The sequence below is a fragment of the Cyprinodon variegatus genome, unplaced genomic scaffold (genome assembly GCF_000732505.1).
Source record: "Cyprinodon variegatus isolate N-32 unplaced genomic scaffold, C_variegatus-1.0 Scaffold351, whole genome shotgun sequence".
In the NCBI taxonomy this organism is placed as follows: Eukaryota; Metazoa; Chordata; class Actinopteri; order Cyprinodontiformes; family Cyprinodontidae; genus Cyprinodon; species Cyprinodon variegatus.
In genome coordinates, this window is record NW_015150804.1 from 528,377 (window position 1) to 556,234 (window position 27,858).

Consider the following 27,858-nt stretch of genomic DNA (forward strand, 5'->3'; position numbering starts at 1 on the left):
TGACCAGACTTTTTCTTTGAAGGAACATATGCCTCTACTTTATGAGATCTGGTGGAGCTGACAAGTTGTTATGACAAGCAGAATTCAATTCAGGGTCCTAAAGATGGACTCGTCCTGTTGCTAAATCTCTGGAACAGTCGGACCATAGACTTGTTCCTAAAGGAACATTTCTCCCTTTTTGGCTCAGTTTCCAACTTCATGTACTCTGCAGAAAACTGCCACACATAAAGGCGTTCCAGCAGAACAATTTCACCAGCTTTAAATATGTTTTTCTTTGTCATTTTTTTTTTTTATATATAACTGAGCTCAAGCTTTAAGGTTCTTCTTTTATATAATTCTTTTTGAGAGTATCAACAACGTGCAAAACAAATTTAACCAAACAAAAGAAAGATTGTGTTTTATGCCCTTATGATTATTCAGTGAGACAAAAAAATAGATTTTTCAAACCTACATGTTTCAAAACTTCTAAAACTCAAACACATATTCCTGAGCATTTTCATTTTGCTTGTTTCCTGGTGCCTTTGAATTATTTATAATTGCTGCTTTTAGCCCGCTTTATGTTGCTATTTTCCAGTTAGGATATCACAATGTCATCCTGAGAGCAGAAAACAACAGACCCTGCCCTATTCTTCACTGCAAAAGTAAAAAAATAAAAAATATGTCAGGCATGCATGATGCATTCAGGAGCTGCGACACACAATCCCTGATCAATACTGAGGAAACAAAGATCCTCTGCCTTGGGGGCCACTACTGGGAAGTTGATATGCAGTGCCGAGACAGTCGTCATGGTTTTCCTCCCTTTGTTTTGTTTGGAGGATGAAGAGGAGCCATCTGAATTCACCATAAGACCCGTTAAGAGACGGAACAAAAATCTTACAGGAATTCTGTGAAACAAAACAAAAGACAATGTGTAATTAGATTGTTATGAAATGAATTAATCAATCTATGATGTATTAGTTAAAAAATTAAGCATTTATATAAGACATTTTGAAACGTTTTTAATTTATACTATGTAAAGATACATAAAGTTGGAAATTATTGCTGGAATTGATTTTCATCATTTAGTTAGACCAATCATCTTCACCAGGGTACAGTTAGTCCTGCCCACTTACGTTGACGTTTCAGAAATAATAATAATTATATATACATAATTATTTGAACATGTGATAAATCCTATCATTTATTTATTTTTAATAATAAATGTCTGATTTAAGTAATAAAAAACTTTTTTATTTTTTCATTTAGTTGTGGCACTTTTGACTCTATCTCTATGAAAGGCAATCTCTTTCCTGTTGTTCCAGGAAAAAATTAATACAGGCTTTAAAAAAAACTGCTCATGTGTGATTAGTTTTAGGTGAATTTCTAGTTCATAATCAATTTCAAATGACAAAACAAATTCTTAACTTGCATAACTTGAGATGAGCTGCATTAATGTAAACAAAGAGTATTAGCATTCTGAGCGTTCTCTGTTTAATGCCACCAAGCAGCAGAGCTTGACTCATAATTACAAAGTCATTAAAAGATCTCAGTTGCAATTTTCCAGTTTGTGGTGTCTTGACAAAGCCCGCCTTTTCTCCTCCGTTTAATCGGTCCATCACCCTGCTTATCTACAGTTGCTATATGCCGAGCCGCCAGTGTAATTATGGGAAAACATGGAGCGTAATTAGAGAAAATAACTTACGGGATAATTCGTTTTAGGATACTTGGCTGCATTTTCTTCACACCAAACAAAAGAAGATGCCCCAAGAACGATTAGTGTCCCTTTATTTAATTGCTCCTCATCAACACTGTGTTCTGCTTTTACCCCGAGTCTTATTGGATAAAGGTTTGACCTCAAATTGGATTAATGTTGGTTTTCAGCAAGCGTGCCAATGTGTGGATAATCTTTAACAAATTTGTTCAAGCAGCTAATATAATAGTTTGCAAAGGGGAAAGTATAATGCAATAAATATTTTTTTATATACATTAGTTTAATGAATGCATTCAAATGTCAATTATTTTCTAAGCTGATGCAAGATGAATAGGTCAAGACTATAATTTTTATGGAAATTTTTACTGCGATTCAAAAGTTTTGTTCACACGTTTTTTTGCTGAAAGGTACATTGGGTGCATTAACTGTTGCAGTCTCTTTAAATTTATGCAAATAAAAAAGTCAAAAATCCACTCCTGCTTCCATCTTTGGACATTTTTCTGGTAAAGTTCTCCTGTGACTTTATTTTGTGTAGAACTCGGTGTTTCTCTGTGTTTCTGTGAAGCAGCGGCGTAAAGGAATCCGATGTTGTGCATGTCCTGCCTGACAGCACCTCATGTCCACAGGTTTCAACTTATGAATGTTTAACCAGTAGCAGTCCCTCCTGGATTCCATCTCTGCATTTTGACTTAATTTGACATGTTACACCAGCCCCTTGTGATTCCTCTTTATTTATTTTTTTAGCCTTTCTGTAACTCTGAGTTTTTTCTACAGGAACCAAAGAAAAATACATTTTTTGGAGGGACTTTTTTGATGCATGAGTGTCATATTGGTGCATCTCAATAACTTAAAATATCAAGAATGTCTTTATTTTTTTTTTAACCATTACAGATGTATTACATGCACTGATTTCTAATCATTTTCAAGATTTTGTCCTATTAGTCACAAAATCTCATTGTTTAGCTCCCTTAAAATTGCTTTATGTCACCTCCTCCATCCTGTACCCTACTCCACCTTCTAACCAGCTGGAAAAAGAAAAGCCAACAGCAGTAACATTAAATATTTCCATAAAATAAACTACTATCTTATTTATATTGTTGAAGTATGGCTTTAAAAAGGGTAATTATTTTAAGTGAAACTGTTTATTCTGTTGTGTAAGGGAATTAAACACTGCTATAGACAAATAAATCTATTTTAAAAACTCTTAAACTAGCTAATTTATCCAATTAAAAAGCATAATTAATTGGATAAACAATAACGCACTCTGTTCTCGGTCAGACATCATTGTGCTGGTATTACTGCATCAAATAGGGTAGAAAGGAGCTCAGCATGTGGTTCTACAGAGGTGTGCTGAGAAGCCTGCTTTAATAACGGCCTTCAGCTCTTCTGTATCGTTGGTTCTGTTCTTTCTTCTTTCCTTTTGATACTTTCTCACATAGTTTCTCTCCTCTGGTTAGGGTAGTTTTTTAGACAATTGAGCATACTGTTACTATGGCCATTAAAGCAGGTATGGGGGGGAGGGTTCCATGTGCATTAGGGGGGGAAGGGCTGCAAAATTTCTTTATGGGCTCCATAAGTCATCACTGACTTTGTACAACTCAGGTAGCTTGGATTCTGTGCCTTTTAACTTTTCCTTAAAGCTTTGGAACCTTGATTTTTAAACGAAATGCAAACTTTACTTTTGCCCGTAAAGTAGACTTTGGACCATCAAGTAAACGTGCATCTCTCTTTCTCCTTTTATATTATCACTGTTTGGTAAGGGGCTAAACACAAGGATTTTACCAGGTGCATGTGCTAGCTCACCTCATATTGCCCTTGTGCAGAAATGTGCATGCAAACCTCTCAATGGGCATCATTTCTGCACCTTTTCCTATCAAACCTTTATTTTTTCACTTCCATTGACACACCTAGATTAAACACTCACAGCCTGTTTGTTGGAAAAATCTCAACCATAGGACAATATTCATGCATAAAAAGTTACTTTTTATTGTTCTTATGTAAGATTCTTTTTTAAATCAAAATAATAGTTTTCTGTAAACTGGAGAAATAACAATGAAATAATGCTCTGGGTAATTAATCTTTTTCCATATACTAGTGGTAGATTGCTTTAGTGATGGATTTTTTACATTTTTAATTATTGAGATTCATGCATAAATTATGTTTGAAAACATTAAACATACATAAGATTTCCTTGATTTTTGTCCGAGGTGTTTATGGAGCACTTTTCTTTCTTCTGGGCTCCTCCATGTTATTCTTACCCTCAGCTGCAAACTTTCCAGCCTTTCTTTCTGGTTTCCGGCCTGCTGATCCATGGGTTCCAATATTGCACGGCATGGATAACGGCAGCTTTGTGTGATGTTACTTCTGAAATATCGAAGAAGACATCAGATAAATCTGTGCTTATCCTTGTTAGTAAATCACTGAATCCAGGAAACATCCTGAGGCAACACTGATGAAGAAGATGATTTCGGTTCGCTGGTAAGGCTCGGAGAAACTGTGTGGATCGCTGCTTTCTTTCTGTTGTGCATCTGTTGTAATGCACTGTTGCTCTTTTAGCAGGTAAACTAGCATGGTGGAGTCTCATCCACATCCGGAGTTTGTGAGGTGGAAAATTAACTAATTTTGTCAGTGGCCAAAAAAATAAATAAAAATGAAATCAGAGATTAACCATTTTAGTTTTTAATTTTCATTTAGGTTTGGGGGGTTTTTTTGCTGAAAAAATTCTAATTATTTAATACGTCATAGTCTTGCTCAATGCACAAATGAAACTGAGAAATATTTACTATTAAATAACCAGACATTGAACACTAAGCAGTTCTTAGAATGTTCTGCTGAAGCTGTGATTGCTGCAAACGGTGTATGAAATAGCAAGAAAAATTGCAAAAAGATTTATTAAAACTTTGTCTTCTCAGTTTTTATTGATCAAAGTGAGATTTCTGTTTATTTGAGGCAGTAATGTTGATATATATTTTAGTTGTGCACCATTTTTCAAATATCCACATAAATGCTCTTTTACCAGAAAATGTTTAAGCACTTTATAAATGATCCAGCTATTCTTTTTCCGGACTTCTTTTTGTATGTCAGTATAATTCTACTTTGTTAATTAATGGACCTTTTTCACAATGCACTGGGATAATCTGATAAAAAAAATAAAAAAACTGTGATTAAGGTAGAAAAATGACAGCTTGCCAAATGAATAATGTGCCTCATATTTCCTTTTACGCTGATGCCTTTAAATAAAATCCAGAAAAAAGTTAGAGAAGGTGTTTTGCTTTTGTTTTGCAGAAATGTGTTTATTTGCCATATCGGTGAATTTCCAGCATGAACATTTAAGGCCAGGATGCATCATCTGAATCTGATTAGATATGAAAGTGTAACAGCACTACTTAGTTTATCCTTAAAGTATTTTATAAAATTTCCCTGTCAAGAAATAACTCAGATGGAACCTTTCAGATTAAATATTTTAACATTCAGAAATTAAGGACAGATTAGATTAATTTCGCCGTAGTATTTTATATAAAACTTTATATCGAAATCCTGCAAAGGACAGGGAGAGCCATCATCTACAATTGTAAAAACAAGAAGCAGTGGTCCATCTTCCCCATGGGTGACCAAACCTAAACCAGAACTACTTTAAGTTTGCATCAACCACACCTCCAGAGGGTCACAAAGGAAGCGACAGAACGAGATCAGAAGCTCTGAAGGCCTCACTGCCTCAAGGTCCGAAGTCATTATTCAATAATAAGAAAGAGAGACTGAGCAACACTGGCCTCCTTGGAGAGTTTCTAGGCCTAAACTTGCTGACCCAAAAGAGCTTAAAGGACCACCTTATCTTTCTAAAAGAAAACAAAAAACTTTTTGCTGATCTCTGAGGTGTTTGGTAAAATATTATGTGAGGGGAGGAAAAGTTGTACTATACTGAAGTGAATTCAAACTCAACACTTTTAAAAGAGAGCATCATCCTGACAAACCAGGTGTCATGATAGTTGGAAGCTAGCTTGCTGTTTTCAGGCTTTTACTGTATTTTACAGCAGATGAATCATAAATGCTGATCTGTGGCAGAAAATGCTGAATAAAAATGTCCTGAAATTGGTTGGAGTCCTTAAACTCAAAGAACACTTGGAATATGCAGCTAAATTAAATTAAATAATGTTTTTTTTCTTTCCTATTCATGTGGCTAAATGAATAAATTGTTATAAATCCTTCATGATTATATAAAAACACTCAATGCTCTTTATTGGAAAAGTTGATTGCAGTTGTTTCCTGAATGTCTGGAAGAAGTGTTATGGTTCTCGCCTGGTGGATTTATGTTTGAATTTCTTTTTGAGTTTTCAGTTCGACTTTGAATTATGCTGTGTTATATTTTGTCTTATATTTATGCAATTTTGTATTTTTGAGTTGCTCTCTGTTGCCCCCTTGTGGCTGTTTCCTTTCCCCTTGGCTCCCTTCCAGTTTCTTCTATCCACACCTGCTCCATATCGGCTCATTAGTCCATTCTTTGTTCTGTTCCCTATATATCGACAACCTCTGCAGTTCCTCATTGTCGGTTTCTTGATGATTTGTTGCTTTGTTGTTACTCGGCTCCCTGTATGTAATTTTCCCTTAAATCAGCAAACTCATCACCGCCTCCTCATCTCTGCATTTGGGTTCTCAAAAACCTCCACACCTCTGACACAAAGAACCAGACTGTAATAAGTATTTTTTCTTGTTGTTGTTGTTGTTGTTATTTTTCTATTTAAATATGTTTAATAATCTGGAAGATTTGGTTGTGAGAAAAATATTCAAATTAAATATGTATGTGTGAAAATATTGAAAATATTTAGATCAACAAGTAAGACCCTTTGGCCTTTAGACGCTTTGGCTTAAAAAACAACTTATAAAATGTTAAATGTATCTATTCTTTTTTTTAATGAGAAACGTGGTAATTTAACCATTTAAATCCATAAAGGCTAAACTTAAACCCATGATCCCTACTGTATGTAGGAAGGAAGCAGTATTAAACATTACGCCACCATCCATGCTGCTCTCCTCACATTTGACTTTTTAAACAAAGAAATAGGAAAAAATTATTATGATTTTTATGCAGTTAGATTTAGGGATTTGTTTTCTTGTTGCAAGATCCTCTTGGTTCAGCAAAGCTGTGGCTTCTTAGCACATGCACTGTCATGCATTGCATTTACCAAATTTTTTCTTCGATATTTTGCATATCAAAGAAAGGTAGGATGTCCCCAATAAGATATAGTCCATTTGCTATTTGATTCATAAAGGTGATTTTCAAAGGACTTTCATGGATGGTATTTACCATCCAGCAAATCATCTTGCAGTGTGAGAGCTGATGAGCTGGACTGTTGGAAAGTGGAAAAACTGGCTTTCTGTCTTGCTTATGCAGCAGACTGAGGTTGGAGGATGATGCTAAAAAATATAAATATTTGGATCTGGTTTTCAGTTTTATTCCTGCTGCTTTGATGTATAGCAGCACGAAGAACATTTTCCATTTATCTTTGTTAGAAATTCCCTCTAACGGTCATCTTTGTACACTTGATAAAAACAGCTGCATGTCTGATACATTGCTCATAGATTATTATTGTTCAGATTATCACAGATTATTTTTCAACAAAGCAGATTTCACAATGGTCCAGAGTTCTGATGGCTCTCCGCTTCCTTGTGCCATTTGATCTCACTGGGAATTTGCGGCCATCTAATGTTAAAGTCAAACAGTAGACATGATTAAGGTCTCCTTCCCCTGCTGAAAACGGCTGCAAGTTCTTTATCTTTCATCTCCATCCACTGTAACAATTTCTCACTGGTCACCGTGGGGGGGTTCTGATTTGATCTGAGAAATAAAAAAGAATATAAAAAAAAAGAGAACAAATGAAAAAACCTGATATTCAACAGTGTCAAAAAAATAATTGTATCTCCTGCAAACATTTTAGTTTTTCTTACTTATTCGTTCAGCTCTCCGTTCAGAAAGTCCCACTCTGACTCTGATGCCTTTCTCATAACCGGTAACTGTTTAAGCTAAAGTGTGATTTTCTGCCAGGCACAGTTCTGCACAAGGGCAAAATGAGGTGATCTGTCCCACTACGCTTACATGATACCCTACGCTGCCAGCAGAATGACAGGACAGGCTCTCACTGTAGCCAGCATCTGTCCGTCAGCTTCCCCAGAGCGAGGCGTTTAAAATGGATCTGGGTCACAGTGGGATCCCTCTGTCCACCGGCTGGAACCTGGAAGCCTGCACTTCATTTGTGACATTGCCTCAGACGGTTCACGCGACACACTTTACTATCAGCAAGGGCTGCTGCATTATGCATTAATACTTAGTAGGTAACAGCTGTTGTAAATCTTTTCTATGACAGCCAGAGCCTCTGTAATTTTAATATCCAAAAATGGGGGAAAAAAAGAAGAAAACCACAAGAAGTCCGGTTTTTCAGAGTGAGATTTTACCTTCAAATGAAGCTCATAAGAAGAGACGAATCCGAGTAATAGAAAAAGAAGTGTTGGTACTTTGTGTTGTGCTGAGATGCTGGGAGGACGATCTCTGCCCAAATCTCAAGTCCCCTGAATCATCTGCCAGATTTTCCTTCTTGCATTTAGTTCCATCTGTCATATAAAGTTCTGTAACAAACCTCTAAGTCCTTCATAGAACAGCTGAGATTGAATTATATCCAAGAGGAAACTCTTTACTAACAAGAAGAAGGCACTTAAAGCTTATTTAGGTGGATCAAAACAAAAGGAAACTGAATTTAAGAGCTACTAACTCTTTAGATCTATATTCACAATTAAATGCTAAATCTACATAGATTTTCCTCCTGCTTAACAATTATATGCAACTTAACTATGGTCTGTAACATGAACTGTCAATAAAATACATACAATTCAAAGGTTACATTTCACAAAATGTGTGACAGTTTGATTGGTTCTTGTTGTGTCGAGGTAGACGCTAACTTTTGGTTTCTCTGTGACTTAATGTTACAGTTAAAGTTAAAACATAAAAAGGGATCTTGAAAAATATTTGAAGCCAAAGCGAGTACGTAGAACATTTTAGTCAAAGTATTGTAGTGATAAAGAGGTAACACAATTAGTTAAAGATAATAAACGTGGAAAATCAAAATATGACAATTATATTAAAAAATAGACTGATAAATTGGTGAAATTAAATTTAGACCTAAAACTTAACTAAACATTTTGAGATAACACTGCTAAATGCAAATCCAAAATATGTTCTTACAAAGGATTTTGGTGCTTTTACAGTTTTGAGGGAATTTATTTCAGATAAGTTGAACATAATTAAAACGTGCTATTCTTTAGTTCTGCTTCTGTAGAGTAGATTAGAGCCAGAAGATCTGAACGGACTGCATGGTTGATCCACTGAAACAAGTCTGTAAAGTATTTTGGATCCAAGCCATTCAATGATTTATAGACTAACAGAAATATTTAGTCTTTCCTCTGAAATAAGGGGAGCCAGTGGAAGGACTTGTGCTCCACTTTCTTGGTTTTAGTGAGGATTTATGCAGCAGCATTCTGCAACAGTCCGATCTTTATGAGCCTCTAAAGGTTTCAGTTTCAGGTCTGCGACCATCACTAGACCCAGATTTAGAGCCTGATTGCTGGTTTCTACTGTTGCTGGATTAACTGAATAATAATAACAATTCAACATCATTAAGCTCACAATGGAGAAATTCAGTTCTGCATCTAAACCCATCCCTTTGGGGAGCGGTGGGCTGCCCCTGTGCGGAGCCTGCAGAGCAATCAGGGGGTTAAGTGTCTTGCTCAGGGAGCAAAAGTCGAGGCTGTAAGGATCGAACCGGATACCTTCTCAGAGCACAAGCACACTGTTCTAACCACTAGGCCAATACTCCCTCTGAACAAAGCTTTACGTTAATGTTTGAAAAGTCTCCTTTCGGTCCAAAACATGTTACTTAAGTCGTGTTTTGATTACATTAAAGCCCGGCATACGCAGCGATTTTTAGACATTTTTGGCATGATTTTTGTACGCATCCATGCAACCTTTTTTTGTCCTTTTCTTTTACTAGCTAATTCTATTTATTGTGCTGCATGTTGGGATTGTTCAAGACCCCAACCTGTCTTTGAGTACGTACAAAGTGAGCAGCCAGATCGCATCCGAACATCAGTTCGTACTCTGTGAGAACATACAACGCAAGCTATGAACTTTTAAACTCTCAGATTGGTTACCACAGTTTGAGGCGGGGCTGTGAGCAACGAGTGGAATTATTGCACAGTGTAGCCCAGGCTTTAAGGAAACTTTTGGCACATTCATTCATTGATTTTTTTTATGCATTTAGTAATTGACTCAGTGAGTTTATAGCCACCTGGTGATGTCATAATGTTTACCTGGTTGTCTTCTGCATAGTTGTGGTAACTGACGCAGTGATTTAATAAAAGAAGGGTGGAGGATTTTCACGAATTTTTGTGAAGACCCACCCTCTGCACTTTAAAAAAAATGCACATGCACAACCCTGCACCCGCCTCCAAGAGGGAACACCCATAAACGCGTGCATGAGAATGCAAAAGCCCATTCTACTTGTGCACGCTCTGTTTAAAGGTTGCTGTTTGCATCGCTCATACAAGCTTACTTTCCAAAAGAAGATTTGCAATTTTTCCACTTTCAGACTCACCACCGGTAAGTGAAAATGGGTACGAGCACGTAGGATGGCCTTACATAAACATATCACCAGAATGAATTACATTTACGAGGACCGTTTATTTTGATGATCCAGCCGGAAAAAGAACATCCTCCACTATAACTTTAAGAACTAAATAAGGGCGAGCATCTAGATCTTGAGAAAGTGAGAATCATTGTGTGATTGTGACGCTGCAGGGGGGATTTAAATCTTGAGGACATGCTTGTGTGTCAGTTCAACATTTACCAGCATAGAACACCTTTCCATTCGTTGCCTCTCAGAGGATGTAAGTGTGCATCAGATTGGCCTCATTTCATTTTTCATCTCCATCACGTCCTCCAGGTCTGGGATTCTATCATCCCTGTCTACTTAAGGTGAAAATATCACACATCCAAGCACACTACTCAGATATCAGCCTCTTCAACTGTCCAAACTAGAACCCAGGAAAAACTGTCAGAAATGAAAGCATTTGGTACTTTGGCTCCATCTGACTGGTTTACACACATGGTTCCTTCTGTGACTGATTACTTTGCAGTCTTCTTCTGTTGAACTCTGGGATTAGAATATTTCTCGCAATTCATTGAGCATACATTTTATTTCTTTTATGCTGTGTTGAGCATCACAAAAAACCAAACACAGTGTGAAAAAGTTGCTTAAATCGGGTAGAAAAATACAAACAGAAGTTTTCCCAAACAGAAGTGCTGTGTTTGTCACTGTGGTTAATCCTAAAGAGCTGAATGTATCTCGGGTTTCATTACTTTTTGTGCTGTTGCAATACAAAAGCTCTAATTGGTACCAAGATCCAATATTTGTAATTAGAGGGCAGCGTTCATGTGCAGGGAGAACAAACCGAAACTGTTTGTTTGTTCATCCAATGTGGCTCCTTCAAATTTGTTAATCATGGAAGCATTCACATTTTAGCACCGTATTTACATCTGGATCTGAGCCACACACAACATTTGTGGGAAATGTCACAAGCACCCAGAGGAAAATAAGCCTGGTGACACACAAACACTGATCTTTAACTAAAGCAGAACTCGGCCCCTTGTCATCATTTCAAAGCTTTTTAAACAGCTCACCCAAAGCTCTCCGGGGCATTTAGAGCGCACTTTCTTTTATGTTTCTGCTTTCACCGGGTGAGAAATGAACATTGTTGAATACAACAACTCTCACATGCTTTGTATTGTGCTTAGCAAAAGCAGCCTTAGTATTTACACTGGAGAGTATGTTAATCCCTGTGCAGGTCAGACGTGTTGGTCTTCAGCCAATAAGAATGAATACACCAATATGACAGCAAAAGCAAATGACTCTGAGCTACAATGGATCACAGTGAGCTAAAGCTGTGCATGTGTTCCTGTTAAACAGGCAATGATCAATCATTTCCCTAAAGCAGCTTTTTAAGGAACAACAGTTTATTGCATGAAAAGAAAACAAAGATTTCAATTAGAAATGGACTGAAATATAAAACTGAGGGTTGTTTGTTTTTTTATTTATGTAGTAGGGCAGAGATTTTTCTCAGTTACTTTCATGTGTGTACATGCAGTAATGCTGAGCCTTGGTGTCTTGCCTCAAATGTGCTGTTTTCTCATGCATCTATGGAAGGTTGAAAGTTTTAAAAAGTCTGTCAATTTTAGTAATTAAATTCACAAAAGAAGCTTCTTTTGTGGTCCATATAAATGATACTGGATTATAGCTAATGGAAACCACAAATCAAATTTCTCAGAACATTTAAGTATTTTTTGTCATGAAAATTCTATTTCTATGTATTAACTAAGTTATAATGCTATTCCTTCATCAAAATAATATAAAAATGTGTATTTCGTTTGATTCATTTTCATACTCTGGGAGAGATTTATATTACTGTGAATAAATATAGAGTGGGAAAAGGGAGCAGCACCAGATTTTCTGCCCGTCTGCCATGTTTGATTGAGTTTGTTTTCTCTTTTCTTCTAATAATAGGAAACCACCACCATGACTACCAACACAGCCACCTGGATCTGACGGCACTCACACCGAAACTGGGTGAGTAAACACAGTGTTGTGACCCTGCACAGGTGATGCTGAATCCACTATGCTGCAAAAATCTGCTTTTTTAGAACTGGTTGTCTTGATTTACCCAAAGTTGTTTTCCCAGAGGTCCAAATGGTGGCCTTATCAATGCGTTTCATGTGTTTTCTTTTCCTCCCCGAGAGACATAAAAATGTTCAGCTTAAAACCCAATTACTGCTTCAAATTTATTTCTCCAAATATATTTCTCCAAATGCCATTTCATGTGAAAGTTGATCTTGCAACATGAAACTAAACTGACTTCTCCGGCATCCCAGTGACCAAAAAAAAAAAATTAAAAATGAAATGCCATAAATGTGTTTTAAGAGGGAATTCTTGAATAATTTTTTCCCGCTATGTTTTGGAGGTTAAAGCTAAGAGATCGTCATTGAATCCATGAACAAATGGAGCACTGCAGTGCACATCCTGCATGTGCTTGTCTGCCACTTAAACACAACGGGAAAATGGGTTTCAAAAGTACTTTGAAACTCTTCAAACAGCACTTTAGAAGTCTGTTTAGCTTCTAACGAGGCACATGGCCTCGATGCATAATTCAGATTTTGCTCTTTTTGCCCTTGTGTTAACCCTTAGCACCAGTCTTGCTTTTTTCCAAGGGTAACCTCTTGTTTGGAAGCATATGTTGAAGCATTTATTGTTAATGGTCCTCTCTTTCTCACTTGGCCTTGTTAGCCCACAGACACATGGGATACGGTAAGTGATACACATAGTGTTTATGTGTATTTTTTTTTATCACTTTTTGTTTCAACATGTGTCATAAGCAGTACAGATTAGAATTAGTTTCCTGCACATTGGGAATCATTTTGTTCTCATTTCAATTTTTTGAGTGCTTGTTTATTCTTTGCAGTCACAAAATGTCAAGTTGCTGCATTTCAATACATGACCTTTAGTCCAATCACAAAATCTGTTCATTTTCCCTGTTTCACTCCTCCCTGCTGGCTCTATCTTCCCTACAACCCCCACACACGATTTCCTCCTCTGAGTGTCTCCCCTCTGCACCATATGTTCTTTAATGCGGTGCATCTCTGCCGTGTTTGCTGCAGTGGCGGCCCAGCCCTATTTATAAAATCGGTTCCCTGTCCTTCCCACCCACTGCGCCTCCTGACCCATGACTAGTCGTCCCAAATACTAAAGCTGCAGGAGCTCTGCGCAGCACACAGAGCTATAATGGTGTCATGAAAAGATTTTCTGAACTGAACCACTCAAGGTGTTCACTAATCTGTTGCTTGAGCTGTTTCGAGTAGTTTGGTTATGTAGCTTCATCCATCAGTTTTAGCAAAGTTATAACTGATTTAAAAGAGAGTTCAGCTGCTTTATAAACTGAAAATGTTTAATTTTTCTAACAACAATGAAATGCAAATTTCTGAAATACAACCAACCACAAAAAAAAGGCTTTAATAGGGCACAACTGGATTGTTGCTCAGTTTTTCTGAAAATGTGACACCTATCCAGGAGTCTTTTTGAACTCTGGTGGCTTATACTAGCGTAAAATAGATTATTTGAAGGAAGCCATCTTGTTTCAAATTGCCAGACACATACTTACTACTCAGCTAAAAACTCCGACAACCCAGGAGAACAGCGGTTGGGTCTTTTATATACATCTAACGTGGAATGTGCTCACTGTAGGAAGATTGGCCTCTACGATGATAATAAACATTGACGCTTCAATTAAAGATAGCTTTAGAACGAGCCGACAGAATTTATGTGTCCAAACGTCCTCAGAAAAACGTGGTAAAAGTCTGGTTGCCTTAAGCCTGTTTTATGGTTAACATGAAGCGAATGACAAAAAATTTACACAAACATAAAAAAAAAGATCTAAAAGTTGATTAATCAGGTCGCATTGTCAAAGCCTTTTCATTGACACGTGGTTCTTTCAGTCTAAAAATATTAATCATTAATGGAAGAAATAAATCCTTTTTTTATTCTTATCCTTATCTAATTTTATTCCCATATCTTATTTGTACTTACAATCTTATTTTTCTCTCTTGTGTAAACAGTTAGACTGCAAAGAAGAAGAATTTCCTGCAGGGGTTTAAAAAAGTACTTCTGATTCTGATTATCATTGACCTTTTAAGTTCCAACAAAATTAACATGTTTTAAAAGATATCCTCGATGAGAATGTATTGGAATCTTCTCTAAATGTTTTTAGTTGCAGTTGCTCTGAAAAAGAATATGGGACATAGGAAAAAAAAGAATAATATAAGAAACATTACGCCCTATAATTTGAAATTCATTCTGCAAGAGTCATCAAAACAGTTAAAGCACAATTACTTAAAAGCAGACTAGGTGTACTCAGATAAACCAGCAATCGACGTTTCCCATGTTGTCTCCTCCATGGTCTTACGCCGTTACAAAAACCCTTACAAAACTCAAATTTTCTTCAACTGAACACATTGTTTTATATTTATTAGGATGCAAGGTTTGACTCACTGAGGCACATTCCACAAAGCAGGTTTCCTGAGCTAAGTTTTCTTACCCTGCAATCAGGGAACATCTGAGTTTTCCATTTCACAGAGAGAGTTTACTCAACATCTGTGTCTGTTACCATAGCAACATTCTCCCAAGATCTAACCTGGTCAGGAGCAGGTTTTCTTCAATAAACTCAGTGTCCTCTGTCTCCACATTGTCAAATTAAAGCCAATCACATTTTTTCCCAATTGAGTCAAGAGACTTTTCTAGAAGTTTGTGCGTACAATAAAAAGAGAATCAGTCTCTTGGTCCATTTGACATCTTAGGTGTTAAAAAAACAAGCATAGCATGTCCTTTGTACGGGGGATTCAATTAAAGGATGAGCAGCATTAATTCACAGAAAATTAAATGTTTATAAAGAGAGGTTTTTTAGACCACATCTAGATTTCCTTTCAAATAAAAAAGTTATCTAGAGCACTAGAACTATGAGCGCTACTGTTTCAGATCACAATCCATCACATACACAACCTTACCCATCCTCAGATCTTTAGCATTACATAGACTTTTTCATAAAATATTTACCAGAACTTGATATAGATAAGAACACATTTATTTGTTTTCTAACAGCATTATAGGAAAAACTGAACAGTCAAACCGCCACTCAGTATTTACTGTGTAATGGAAGACAGAATCAAAATGAGGAGGAACCCCATGAGATGATGCACAGGCCCTCCCTGTTTGGACAACATTTTTAGATTCTATCTTCACCTGCTGCCATGTGACTTCAACTTAATAGAATACATTTAAGCAGTAAACTAGTTTTACTAGTTTAGATTACGACAGAATATGGCAGGCCGTTATGATATTTATTAGTTTTTCAGAATATATAATTTTGATATCTGAAATACATTCCCGGTTCAAATTAACAAATTCAAACAAAATGACATTCTTGTTATCTAAAATAAACATTCTTGATGTCTAGAAATGAATTTCAGATTTTTCATATTCCTATTATTACTGGTCAGCATTTTCATTATTTCAACTATGAAGAAATGTATTTCAGATATTATAAATAAGTATTTAGTCAAGCTGATAAATGTCAAAACACTTAAATCATCACTAAAAATATATAAACATTTCTAGGTACATAAAACTTAATTGTTACTAGTATAATTTTGTTTCATTTTTTTACTTTTTAAAATTCGGTTTCATTTAGAAAAACTGTTACTACAGTTCCGATGACGAATGTCATTTTAACCAGTTGAAATCTTATTTTAGTGATCTACAACTGGAACAAAAGAGAGGAGAGTGCTTTTCATAAATGTCAAAATGGCCTGCCATAATTAACACATTCTCATTTTTTTTCCTTTCTACATTAAAATCTCAGTTTCCAGTGGTGTGAAATTGTCCCTTCCTGTTGCCTGTCATCATGGTCACCGGTTCTCCACTGATAATGGTTTTTCATACTGGTTTTGCCCGTGTTCAACTCTAAATGAACGTATTCAGTTGATTAAACTAACTCATTGCAGCCATTGTGAAACCGAAAACTCAGAGTTTCCAACCTTATGCTAGATCAATCCAGAGTTGAGCATTTAGTTTTGACTTTGTTAAACCTGTTTGTGAAATGGACCTCAGGTGATGGAAAAATATATATTAAGCTTTTAGATTTGGGGTCAAAATGTTTGAAACAGTTTACACTCTTGTTCCATCTGAAGAAATCGAACCCCAGACCATGATTCTGCCACCACCATGTTTCATTGTTGGTATGTTTTGATTAATTGTTAGTATGTATTGTGTTGTGGATTGCTGTGTTTTCAACAAACATCCCTGTTTTTACCTCAAATTTTCAGAGTGGTTTCATCAATCATAAAGTATACACCTAAAATAAGCCAATGTGTTACCTGGAAAGCTGAACTTAATTAAAGGTTTATCAGAGTCATTATTATTAATGGTAGATATGGATTCAAGAAGACAGAGAAGTATAGAAGTATTTAAGGATGTTCACACTTATAGTGAGGCCAAAAAGTATTTAGTCAGTCACTGATTGTGCAAGTTCTCCTACTTTGAATAATTAGAGAGGCCTGTAATTTTCATTATAGGTATGCTTCAACTATGAGAGACAAAATGAGGACAAGAAAATCCAGGAAATCACATTGTATGATTTTTAGAGAATTGACAAATTTTGTCTCTCATAGTTGAAGTGTACCTATGATGAAAATTACAGGCCTCTCTCATTATTCAAAGTAGGAGAACTTGCACAATCAGTGGCTGACTAAATACTTTTTGGAACCACTGTATGTCCAGTTGGCCAATGGAAATAAAGAAAACAATCTTGCTGGAAACAAATACATTTCTGACTAATTTTGTATATTTGCAAGAAGAACATACTATGTTCTCTGATGAAAAAAAGTTGTAAATTTGCTCAAATACTATAATTTTCCGTAATAAAATACATACATATATGCATGCAAAAGAGTATTTATACTCTTTTTAAAAACCAAGATAAGGTCTGACATTTTATGGTGATACATTTGCATAAACAAAACATTTCCAAGTAAAGCATGGAGTAGGCACCCATGATGTTTTGTCTTGATACAGAAAAATAGCCCAGAGGAAAATGTTTAGATGCTTATCTGCCCACTTTACTCAGCCTTAGACCCTTTTTTTTTTTTGTTGTGTTTTTGTAAAAAAATATCTGACTTTATAATCTTAGAAAACTAGAGAGGGTTTTTTTCATGCATTTATCAAATGTTAGGAATATCTTGGTTTAAATAACCTTCATTGTATATCTTTAATCATGTAATAAGATTTCCGTCTGTTGTTTTTTTGCACATTTATGACTTTTAATATTAGAGATTCTCAATATTTTTTCTTCCACTAATGTGAAATAAATGTAGAAATCTTTGAGTGTTGGGGCAGAAAAGTTTGTCCTTTGGACACTTTTTTCTGTTCTGTTTAGAATAGCCCAAATGCTTTGTCATGGCTGTTCAACAAGCCTTTTGCATAAATTATGTATTGTTTTACCCCCTTAAAATAGTTTTTCTTTGTTTTAGTTATTTCAACTTGAAGTTTGTCACAAAGAAGAAAAGGCAAAAGTTTAGTGGGCATATAAAACTAGACATTGGTCAGATTTTATACCAAAACAAGGTGTCTTCAAAGCTCAGAGCATTACCAGACTAAATTTTCTACAGTGTATATGTTCTCAGTTCTTTGTAAACCATTTTAGTAGCAGGCTAACCAGCTTCTTTTTTTAACAATAACCCTATTATCTCAATGTTTTTTTGTTTGTTTTTTTATTTCATTTTATTTGTAGTTTTTGGTTTTTTAGGAATGCTGTACATAGAAGCTGGTTGCATACATGTGCCAGAGCAGATTTGCTGAGCAAAATTTGTCAAGACAACATTAGCTTCAAAATAGGTAGACTACATCAGTGTAACATCAAATACCTAATTATAGGTTTCATGTCCCTTGACAGGATTTTTCTAACAGAGGAAAAATAGATTTGTTGAACAGAATGTTTTTTTTTTTTATATAAAATTTCAAACAAAAGTAAATCTTAAACTGTAACATAATGGAAATAAACACAAATATACCTTCCGTGTATCAGGCGAGGCTGATAAGAGTCTTCCAGATTGTTTATTTTTAAGTGAAGCTTTATGACTTTGTGAGTACTTCTCTTATCCACTCTCTTTTTAAAATAAAACTCCACAGACTGTCAGATGTAATTTAGGTATTTTCTGTTGCCTCTCTTCTGTCGATCTGAACTCACTGCCCTCACAAAAATGAAACCTCTCATTATGTTTTTGCTTTGTCAAATTCTTGAGTTCAAAATAATAACAATAGATCATAATTGAAGTATTCTTAAAGATAATAAGCTAGTTTTATGGAAGAATGGACTGCAGGGCATGATGCTGCCAACACCATGTCTTATTGTGGGCAGGTTGTTCTTTTAAGGAGGCTCATCTTTTTTGGTTTTACCTGCAACCTTTTCATTTTTTGGTTCTGTAAAAAAATAATAGTCACTTTTAAGGTGAAAAAAAAACCCTGTTTAGCAATTTATTGTGGTGTCTTTGTCAACTAATAAACTAAAATTAAACTCCTTTAATTTCCATTTTAAAAAAGTAGACGTATTCAACTTGAATCATAATATTCATTCCCTAATACTGGATGATTTAAAAAAAGATTATTTGGGTTTCGAAATGTTAATCTTAAACCTCCTTTAGGAGAATATGATATGGTGTTTAGATTACTGTTTTACTTTTTGAGAAATTAGTTTTAAATCACTAAAAACAGGATGGTGCTTGTGTAATTCCTGATGCCTTCCTGTTCTTACACAGCCTGGGTTCCTGCAGTCTTGTTTGGAGTTTGGATTTTGAGTAAACGCCTCCTGGGTGTTGTTGTGATCAATTCAATCACAGAAGGAACCTTAATGGGTCAAACAAAAACAGGACGCCAATATTCACCTGACAGCAACTCAGTCAGCCCCAGGAAAAGACATAAAGAGGTTCTTGACTGGTCTAAATTTTGACAGATGTACGTATTTTATCTGATCGCTCTAAACAGATTATTATTTGTGGCAAACCCCCAAGCAAGTCACAGCGATACCGATCCATACTACAGTAGAAATAAATGTCTACTACTGCTGTTACTACAGGTTTAAATGGAGCTGAGCAAAGCTAACATAAAAAATAGTCTAATGTACAATTGTTTGATTCCATTCAACACATGGATTATACTTTAGATCCATTTTAAACTTAATTAACAAACTGATATTTAAAATGCCAGCTTCAGAATAAGCCAGTCATTTTAGAGCAAGGCCTGTATTAAATAAACTGTTTTCTTTTTCTAAACCAGGTTATTGCACAATACATTTTTTCTGTTAAAACATGGAGCTCGGTCCCAAATGTCACCTGATTAACCTGCATTACGGGACAATTCCTGCTGCATCCCTCTCCCTCCCAATCTCTCAACTAAATACTCTTTTTTTTTATATATTTCTCATCCTCTTTGACTGAATGCAGTGCACCACTTCTTCCCTTGTTCCCTGCAGATAGGCCCCAGAGGATGAACAACATCCTGACGTCAGCAACCGAACCCTATGACCTGTCCCTCTCCAGATCCTTCCAGAATCTGAGCCACCACCAGCCGTCGTATGAGATGCCCCACAAGCCTGACTTAAGTAAATACTCTCCTCACAGACTAAGTAGGTGCTCCTTCATTTGTCTTCCATCGCCGTCTGAAACGAGCATCGCCGAATGACCTCAGCCTCATGCAGGGTTTCCACGCTCACTGCATGCAACTTGATGAAACATTTCCATCCGAAAAACCCGACTTATGATAACAGGTGCATCCACGCAAGTTAGAATGCGATAAAATAAAAGTGTTTGTCATCTCACTAACATGCAGTAAATGTTCAGATCAATGTATAAGTTAAGCATACAGTAAATTAAATGTGACCTGATTAGATACAAAAGACACTTCATATCTATAACTGCATTTATTTATTGAAAAATTTATAAAAACTAATCTGCCTATGTGATTTCTTTTACATTACGACATGAGGGTCAGCAGAGCTGTGTTGGTTTAGAGAGCATTTGTCCTTAATAATTGAGAAAGAAATTGTATAGATAAATTATAACTAAGGTTATCTCTGTCTGATATTATCTATTACTGTCTAACAGTACCGTCAGGTCTTTAGCATCTCCACTGCAGCCTGAAACAGAGAGGAGGCATTAAAATCTCCCAGCTAAACTCCTCTGTGAGAAATCCCTTTGCAGCATATTAAGTTTACATGAGTTACGACAAAGTCTTCAGTGAAAATAAATAATTGTGTGTTGTCATCCATATTAGAAGTCCTCCTAACTTTTTAGCTTCTGACCGACAAAATGGTTCCAGACTCGACTCTTGACCCAAACCGTTGGTTGAGTATACCCACCTTAAACAGCTTATTAGAACAGAATAGAATAGAATAGAATAGAATAGAATAGAATAGAAAATCCCTTTATTTTCCCAAATCTAGTGTTTACAGCAGCAAACAAATTATTAAAAAATAAGATTATACACTTATGTTGACATTAGAAAAATGTTAAAGAATAACATAATAGTGAAGAGTTAAAGATGAACAATAAAATACTTTACTGCAAAGTGTTTAAACAATATAAAACTGTGCAAATAGAAATCAAACATTTATTAATGTTTGATTCATTTATAAACTGAATCTGAACCATTTATAAAGTGTAAATAGATCATTTATGAAGGTTTTAAGATGACTGATGTTACGATAACGAAAGTCCGACACAAGAGGACAAGTTAAATTAAAAATAAAGGCTAGGTTTAGATCTTAAGTCTGCTGATGTTAGGGATGAACTAACACGGCACGGCAATCTGATCTATTTACCTTTTAGAAATGGTTTAAATGCAGTTTATGAATGATTATCAGATGATAATAAATTGTCTCTTTGCCTTTTATAAATAATGTTCATGATGTTTTTTGTAAAGTGTTACCCCAACAATCAATTAAACTCAGATTTAATAATTTACAAACAGCATAAAAAAAACAAAGCAGTCAGGTTTGTTTCCAATTTTAAGTGAGTTCTTATATATTTAATCACTTCATCATTAATCTTTTTTTTTTTTTTTCTGCAGTAGATCTCATAACCCCATGCTTGTTGATCAATAACTCATGACCCATAATTATGACTTACAACTAATAGAAAAATTAAATTTGTTCTTTCTAACAAAATGAATATATCATAGACATGTCAGGTTAAAAACAAAAATGTCATCTGATTGTTCCAGCAGATCTGTCTGCTAAATATCCCAGCTGTTTGGACTCCAAGCAGCATCTAAGCAATAGTCGGTGTGGATTATAGCTGCCATGTTATCTGCTGTTCAAAAAGCAACCAGGCCCACAGTCTGATCGCCTCCGAAAAATAATAGGCCCCATCACATTACTACCAGTTAATAAACAAGTTGTTTAGCAGGACCACCTTTCTTGATCAGAATCCTTCTTTTATTTTATTTAAGTTGTAATATTCATCTTTGTTGTTTTGTCAGGGAATAAACTGTTTTCATCATCGTTGCAAGAAACAATTAACTGAAATAAATGGCTGTGTATTAAATCACCATCAGATATGACATTCACTTTTTAATTTATATCGCTGAAGCAGATTAACTTTTGGATGACATTCTAATTTGCTGAGATGCTCCTGTATTTGCATGTCTGGTGTCAGATCATGCAAATAGACCTCTCACCTTTTCACATTTTTGGAGGAATTATCCTTTGAAATCCTGACAAAATGTTTGACTCCTCTATGCTTGTTCCCATTGACTCATCTGCACCCTAACATATAATTGCCTTGTCATTTTATTCCCATCTGCAGTCAATGTCATGTTGCTAATGTCTGTTAATGACATATTAGCAGCTTTTTTTTCCAGTAGAATATGCTTAATATGCCAAGATGATGATGCCTTAATGTCATAGCAGTACCGCCGTGCATTATTCTCAGTGTGAGATCAGCAGTTTTATTATGATGTGGGCTTCATTTCTTTCTTACATAGATTTCGTTTTATTGTAGCAGCAAGTCCATTGAGGTACATTACCTATATGCCTGAGTAGATATGATTGCAGAAAGTGGCGACAATGGTTCCCTTATTAATTAACAGAACTTATAAATACTAATGAGGCCTTATGAAAGACATTATTTAACACATTTTATATTTCCTAAACCAGATGTTAATTTATGTGTTTCAAAACGCTGTACAAGTGCAGACTTTCTGTTCTAAATGGTGATATTTCCAATCCCCTGAATTTAATAGAATATGTGGCTTGTTTATTGTTTTCAGTCTTGCAGTTGTCTAAAACAGTAGAAATTCATCACAACAAAGGGTAAAATTAACATCCATCCATTTTCTGTCACGCTTATCCCAAGTGGGGTCACAAGGGCTGCTGGTGCCAATCTCCAGCTGTTTACGGGCAAGAGGCAGGGTCCACCCTGGACAGGTTGCCGGTCCATCGCAGGGAAACACAGAGACAAACGAACCATTTACACACACACACACACCTAAGGAGAGTTTTTTAAGGACTGTGGGAGGAAGCCGGAGTACCTGGAGAGAACACATGCATGCTCAGGGAGAACATGCAAACTCAATGCAGAAAGACCCCAGACCAGGAATCGGACCCAGAACCTTCTTGCTGCAAGGCAGCAGCGCTATACACTTCTTCACTTAGCAGCTCATAAAAAATAAGAAAGGGTTGAAATTATTTGCACAGTGAATTATTTATAAAACAAGATTTTAAGCTTCTTCTCTTTTTTAGGACCTTTATACCTGCACTTCAGTTAACTGTAATTTAAGCTAAACGGTAAATGGCCTCTGCTTATATAATCAGAGGACTTGACCAGAGCGCTTTACACTGCATTCAGTCATTCATCCATTCATGCACACAAACTCACACACTGATGGTGGCAAACTACATTGTAGCCACAGCTGCCCTGGGGCTCACTGACAGAGGCGAGGCTGCTGTACACTGACGCCACCCTCAGTCTAACAACTAGCTAAAAACTAGCTTAAAACAATAAAGTGAAACCAAACAGATTATGACCTCTAGATTCAAGAACAAAATTGGATTATTAAAATTTTATTAAAAATAAATGTATGAAAAACTTCCTCCTACTTCTCTACTCAGCCAACAAGCACTGCTCTAAAGCATGAATTCAGAAATCTTGCAGGACTTAAAAACACCGTTAGTTTGCAAGCTGTTTGGGACATAAATGAAGAAGGGAAAGGGATGAGTAGAGGTTTTTATTTAAAGGAAACTAGGGAAGCTTACGAGAAATGTGGAGCACAAAAAGCAAACGGGCGAAGGCAATAGCAGAATCCAGGAGACGGTGCATAAAAAGCTGAGAGACTGTTAAACCAATCGGTCTATTTAGCAGGTTATATGTCAGGAGCAAATGGGAACTACAGAGAAAACAAGGCAGCAGTGAAGAAAATAAAGTAAATACCTGATAAAGAGAAAGCATTCACAAATAAAGACTTTAACTTTAAACAAAAAAATGAGTATAGGTCAAAAGCATAATGCTCTTGTCAGAATAAGACTGACAGTTTCTTCAACAGTCAATGGAGCATCACAAAAATCTGAATTATGCCTTTTCAAATAGAGCATCCTGTTCTTTCAGATGGATTTGAGTCATGCAGATAAGGATTCCAAAGGATGCGCACATTGTTAATGGTGAAGGAAGAAGCTTTGGTTCAAAACCTTGAACTGAACAAATAAACCCCAAAATATTTATGCAATATACTAAAGAATAAAAAGATACATTAATATAAATAAGGGGCATATATAAAATCTTCTGGTATTTTTTAGTCTGCTAAAAGAAATACAACTTTCTTTACGATCTCTAGTCTCATTCCTCCCTCATACAGCTTTGATTCTCCGTCATATAGAGAACATCCATCCTATGGACTAACACACGCTTCTGGTAACTTGTAAAATAAACTAACCTGCAAGAATAAGGTTTTTAGTTCTGGAGATAGTCGCTATAGCAGCAGACGTGGTCAGACATCCGGTGATGCATAAAAACGACTCATTTCAATTTCCTTTTGACAAAAATTCAGTTTCTCGAGAATTTTCTCTTAGACTCCTTTGGAGCAGCTTAATTGCAAGGACATAAACTCACACACAAGTACAAGCAAACAGCTTCTGCTGATTACTACAACACACATTAAAAGGGATACTATTGATTTTGGTTAAAAGCACAACGCCAGTAAATGTAAGGAAGCTTCAAAGTACAACTATTACTCTTTTGTTGGTTCTTCTTCACCTTTTAACTCTCCTTGAAAGGATGCCTGACTTTAATCAACCACACATTTTTGTTCTGCCTTCAGCTTTTATCTTAAACTCTCGGCTTTCAGGCGCATATAATTCATCAGACTCTTAAAAACAGATAAGAGGAGCTGCTGTTGTTGCTGATTTATCAGTCAAGTTATGCAAGCGACGTAGTAAAAACATTTTGCCTATGCCGTTATCACATTTAGCAGATTTGTTGACTGTAATTTTTTTTTTTTAAATCTTCTTCAGTCCAAGAAGCCGTTTAGCATTCTACATGGTTTCTCAGCAGGGACATTACCGAGTGCTTTATCAGAATACTTCTTGTACTTTCTCTTAAAAGCATTCTTTCACAAGAGTGAATCTAAGGTAGAACAGGTTTTCAAAGCAGCACTACTCAACATCTCAATGTAAAGAGAAGTTGTACACAGACAGAAAGCCATTTAATGTCACGACTCATTCTTCTTTTCTTCCTGGCTTTATGAATTAAAAACATAAAATCTTCTTTTGTTGCTTTGCTCTTTCTGTCTCTTATCAACACTGACTTGTTTATATCTTATTTCATTTGAGGTGTATTTTTAAAAAGTTCTGAGTTCTTGTTATGCTTGAAAAAGTTCAGTCTAGGTTACTGGACGTGAGGTTTTCTAGAAGACGTTTCGCTTCTCATCCAAGAGGCTTCTTCAGTTCTAGATAGTGGTGGGGAGCACCTAACAGGGTAGTGAAGAGTGTGCAGACCTTCACATTGGAGAGACCAAGCAACCGCTACCCAGGCGCATGGCTCAACACAGGAGAGCCAACTCCTCAGGAAAGGACTCAGCCGTTCATCTACAGCTGAAGGCCAAAGGAAACTCGTTTGAGGAAAAAAAAACGTCCATATTCTTGCAAAGGAAGAAAGATTTCAAAGGTTTCAAAAGATTTCAGATTTCAAAAACCTACAATGCAGCAATTGAGTTTATCCCTCCCATCTATAACTGTAACCCAACCCCTTTANGGCCAAAGGAAACTCGTTTGAGGAAAAAAAAACGTCCATATTCTTGCAAAGGAAGAAAGATTTCAAAGGTTTCAAAAGATTTCAGATTTCAAAAAACTACAATGCAGCAATTGAGTTAATCTCTCCCATCTATCACTGCAATCCCAACCCCTTTACAGGGCTTTACAGGGGAGCAGAAGACCCCGCCTATTCAGCCAGGCTAACAATTCCCTTTAAGCACCCCCCTCTTAGAGACATAGACAGGTATGGGGCATTGCAGGCTAACAAAAGAAGCCAAACGACCCCCATTCCAAAGGGGTGAACCTGTTCGTCCGTTTCAGTTTGCATGTTCTCTAAGCAAAAACAAGGCTTTTGGGCTACTGTATAAAGCAACTCGACTCTATTTCGAACATTTAAATTGATAAAGCATTCTGGATTGGAAGCGAAACGTCTCAAAACTCAGGAAAAAAAGTCCAATGGTCTGGGTTTTTACTTTTTTGGAATAACCTGGAAAAACCACCTCTCAACAGATGAGGTGGTCTTAGACATAACCTTTCACCCACCCTCATCTGACTCACACTTCAATGAGGCATGTGACCAAAACCACTCTGACGAGGGAGATAACGAGCCATCACAACCCCCTAATGACCAAAATGTGGCTTTGAACCCTCCTACTGGATTGGCCATGGAGGACACATTGGGGTTGTACCCCATTCTTTGTTAGACCCACAGTATGTTAATCTCAGTGCTCCCCACCACTAGTTAGAACTGAACAAGCCTCTTGGATGAGAGTAGAAACATCTTCTAGGAAACATCATGTCCAGTTGCTTAAACTGAACCTTTCAAGCTTGACGATGTTCTGGATAACTTAGAATCTTCACAGATATGTTCTTGTCATGTATAAACTGAATTGAATTATGTCAGGTAGTGTTGCACCGATACCAGTATCGTGCAGGGCCCTGATAGAGCACTAAAATAGTGGTATCGATGAATACCGACAAATAGCCATTTGGAGATCCAAAAGTTTATTCAACTATTGTCACCCATTCCAGGTAGGCAATAAAAAGTTCTACTGGATTCACTTTGTATTGCTGCTTCCCAAAGGTAGGCGGCAGCTTGACAAAGCCATGATGGCAATTATTTTACATCCAAGTAGTACACAGTTCTTCATATATACACACACACATCAATTTCAAACAGATGGTATCTGTATCGGTCAATACTGCGCAGCCAGGTATCGGGCCAAAAACCTGGCATCGGCGCAACACTAATGTCAGGACATGATAAAATAATCTAATCATTCCCATGTTATAAATCACTGATCTACCAAAGGACAACAATGTTTCACAGACTATTAATAATATTTTAACAAATAAAGAGGCTTAGATGGAAACACTGTGTGAAAACTATGACCTCCCATTAATAGCTCGATTTTTTATTTTTTTGGCTTTTTCTGTCTCTTACATCATTGTGGAGGATTTTTGTTCATCTCATATTTACCATGTTTATTCCTCTAAATTTTATTCAAACGTTTAGTAGCCATACGGCTGGTTCTATTGAACTTAAGGAGTATATTTGTTTTTTACACAAAGGAGCTCATAATTAACTCTATTACTGTAAGGTAGCCCCACTGATCTGTTTATTCACTGGATTGCTGATAGACTGAAAAAAATGAAGTCACCTGCCGCCATCTTGGAACTCCCCACTTTTACAGAGTTGCACCATAAAAATGCCTGTAATGTAATGTAATTACTATATAACACATTAATTGTGTTGTGATGGATATGCGTAATACGTTTTATTATATGATTTATGGACTTTATGGACTTCATACTGACTATGCAATGTGATGTGTCTATTTTTTACCATAAATGACCTTAATCTACTGATGCTATGAACCAGCAGGTGTGTGTGTCAAAGTGTCGACTTTATCTTTATTATTTAAAGTCTTAAGCCCCCCTGAAAATGAGAATCATCATCATCATTGTTGTTTGATGCTGTAGCGGACGTATTGTTTACGTTGCGACCAGTCTAACTAGGGAGTACCAATATGGCAGCTGGTGACTTCCCAGCACCCTGTACGACCAACAGCCTGTCAGCAATCCAGTAAATAAATAGAGATCAGTGGGTCCCACACCCAGATCACCAGGCCTCCATCATTGTGCTTGATGAGAGTTAGGTCCAGGCTTGATGCTCTGATCCTATTTGTCTGAAGGACATTTTTACTGAACACGTGTCAGTCTTGTGGTGT

At 36.3% G+C, this 27,858-nt stretch overlaps 1 protein-coding gene across 3 annotated transcripts in view; it reads left to right on the forward strand.

Annotated features, from left to right (window-relative positions):
• shisa6 (shisa family member 6) overlaps window positions 1–27,858 on the forward strand; it is a 124,752-nt gene that overhangs the window by 84,630 nt on the left and 12,264 nt on the right. The window contains exons 6-8 of one of the 3 annotated variants that reach the window (XM_015385896.1): window positions 12,295–12,357; window positions 13,072–13,092; window positions 19,859–20,011. In XM_015385896.1, the coding sequence (XP_015241382.1) occupies window positions 12,295–12,357; window positions 13,072–13,092; window positions 19,859–20,011 (237 nt within the window). The remainder of the gene's footprint in view (window positions 1–12,294; window positions 12,358–13,071; window positions 13,093–19,858; window positions 20,012–27,858) is intronic. The other 2 variants (XM_015385899.1, XM_015385898.1) reach the window with 2 other exon arrangements.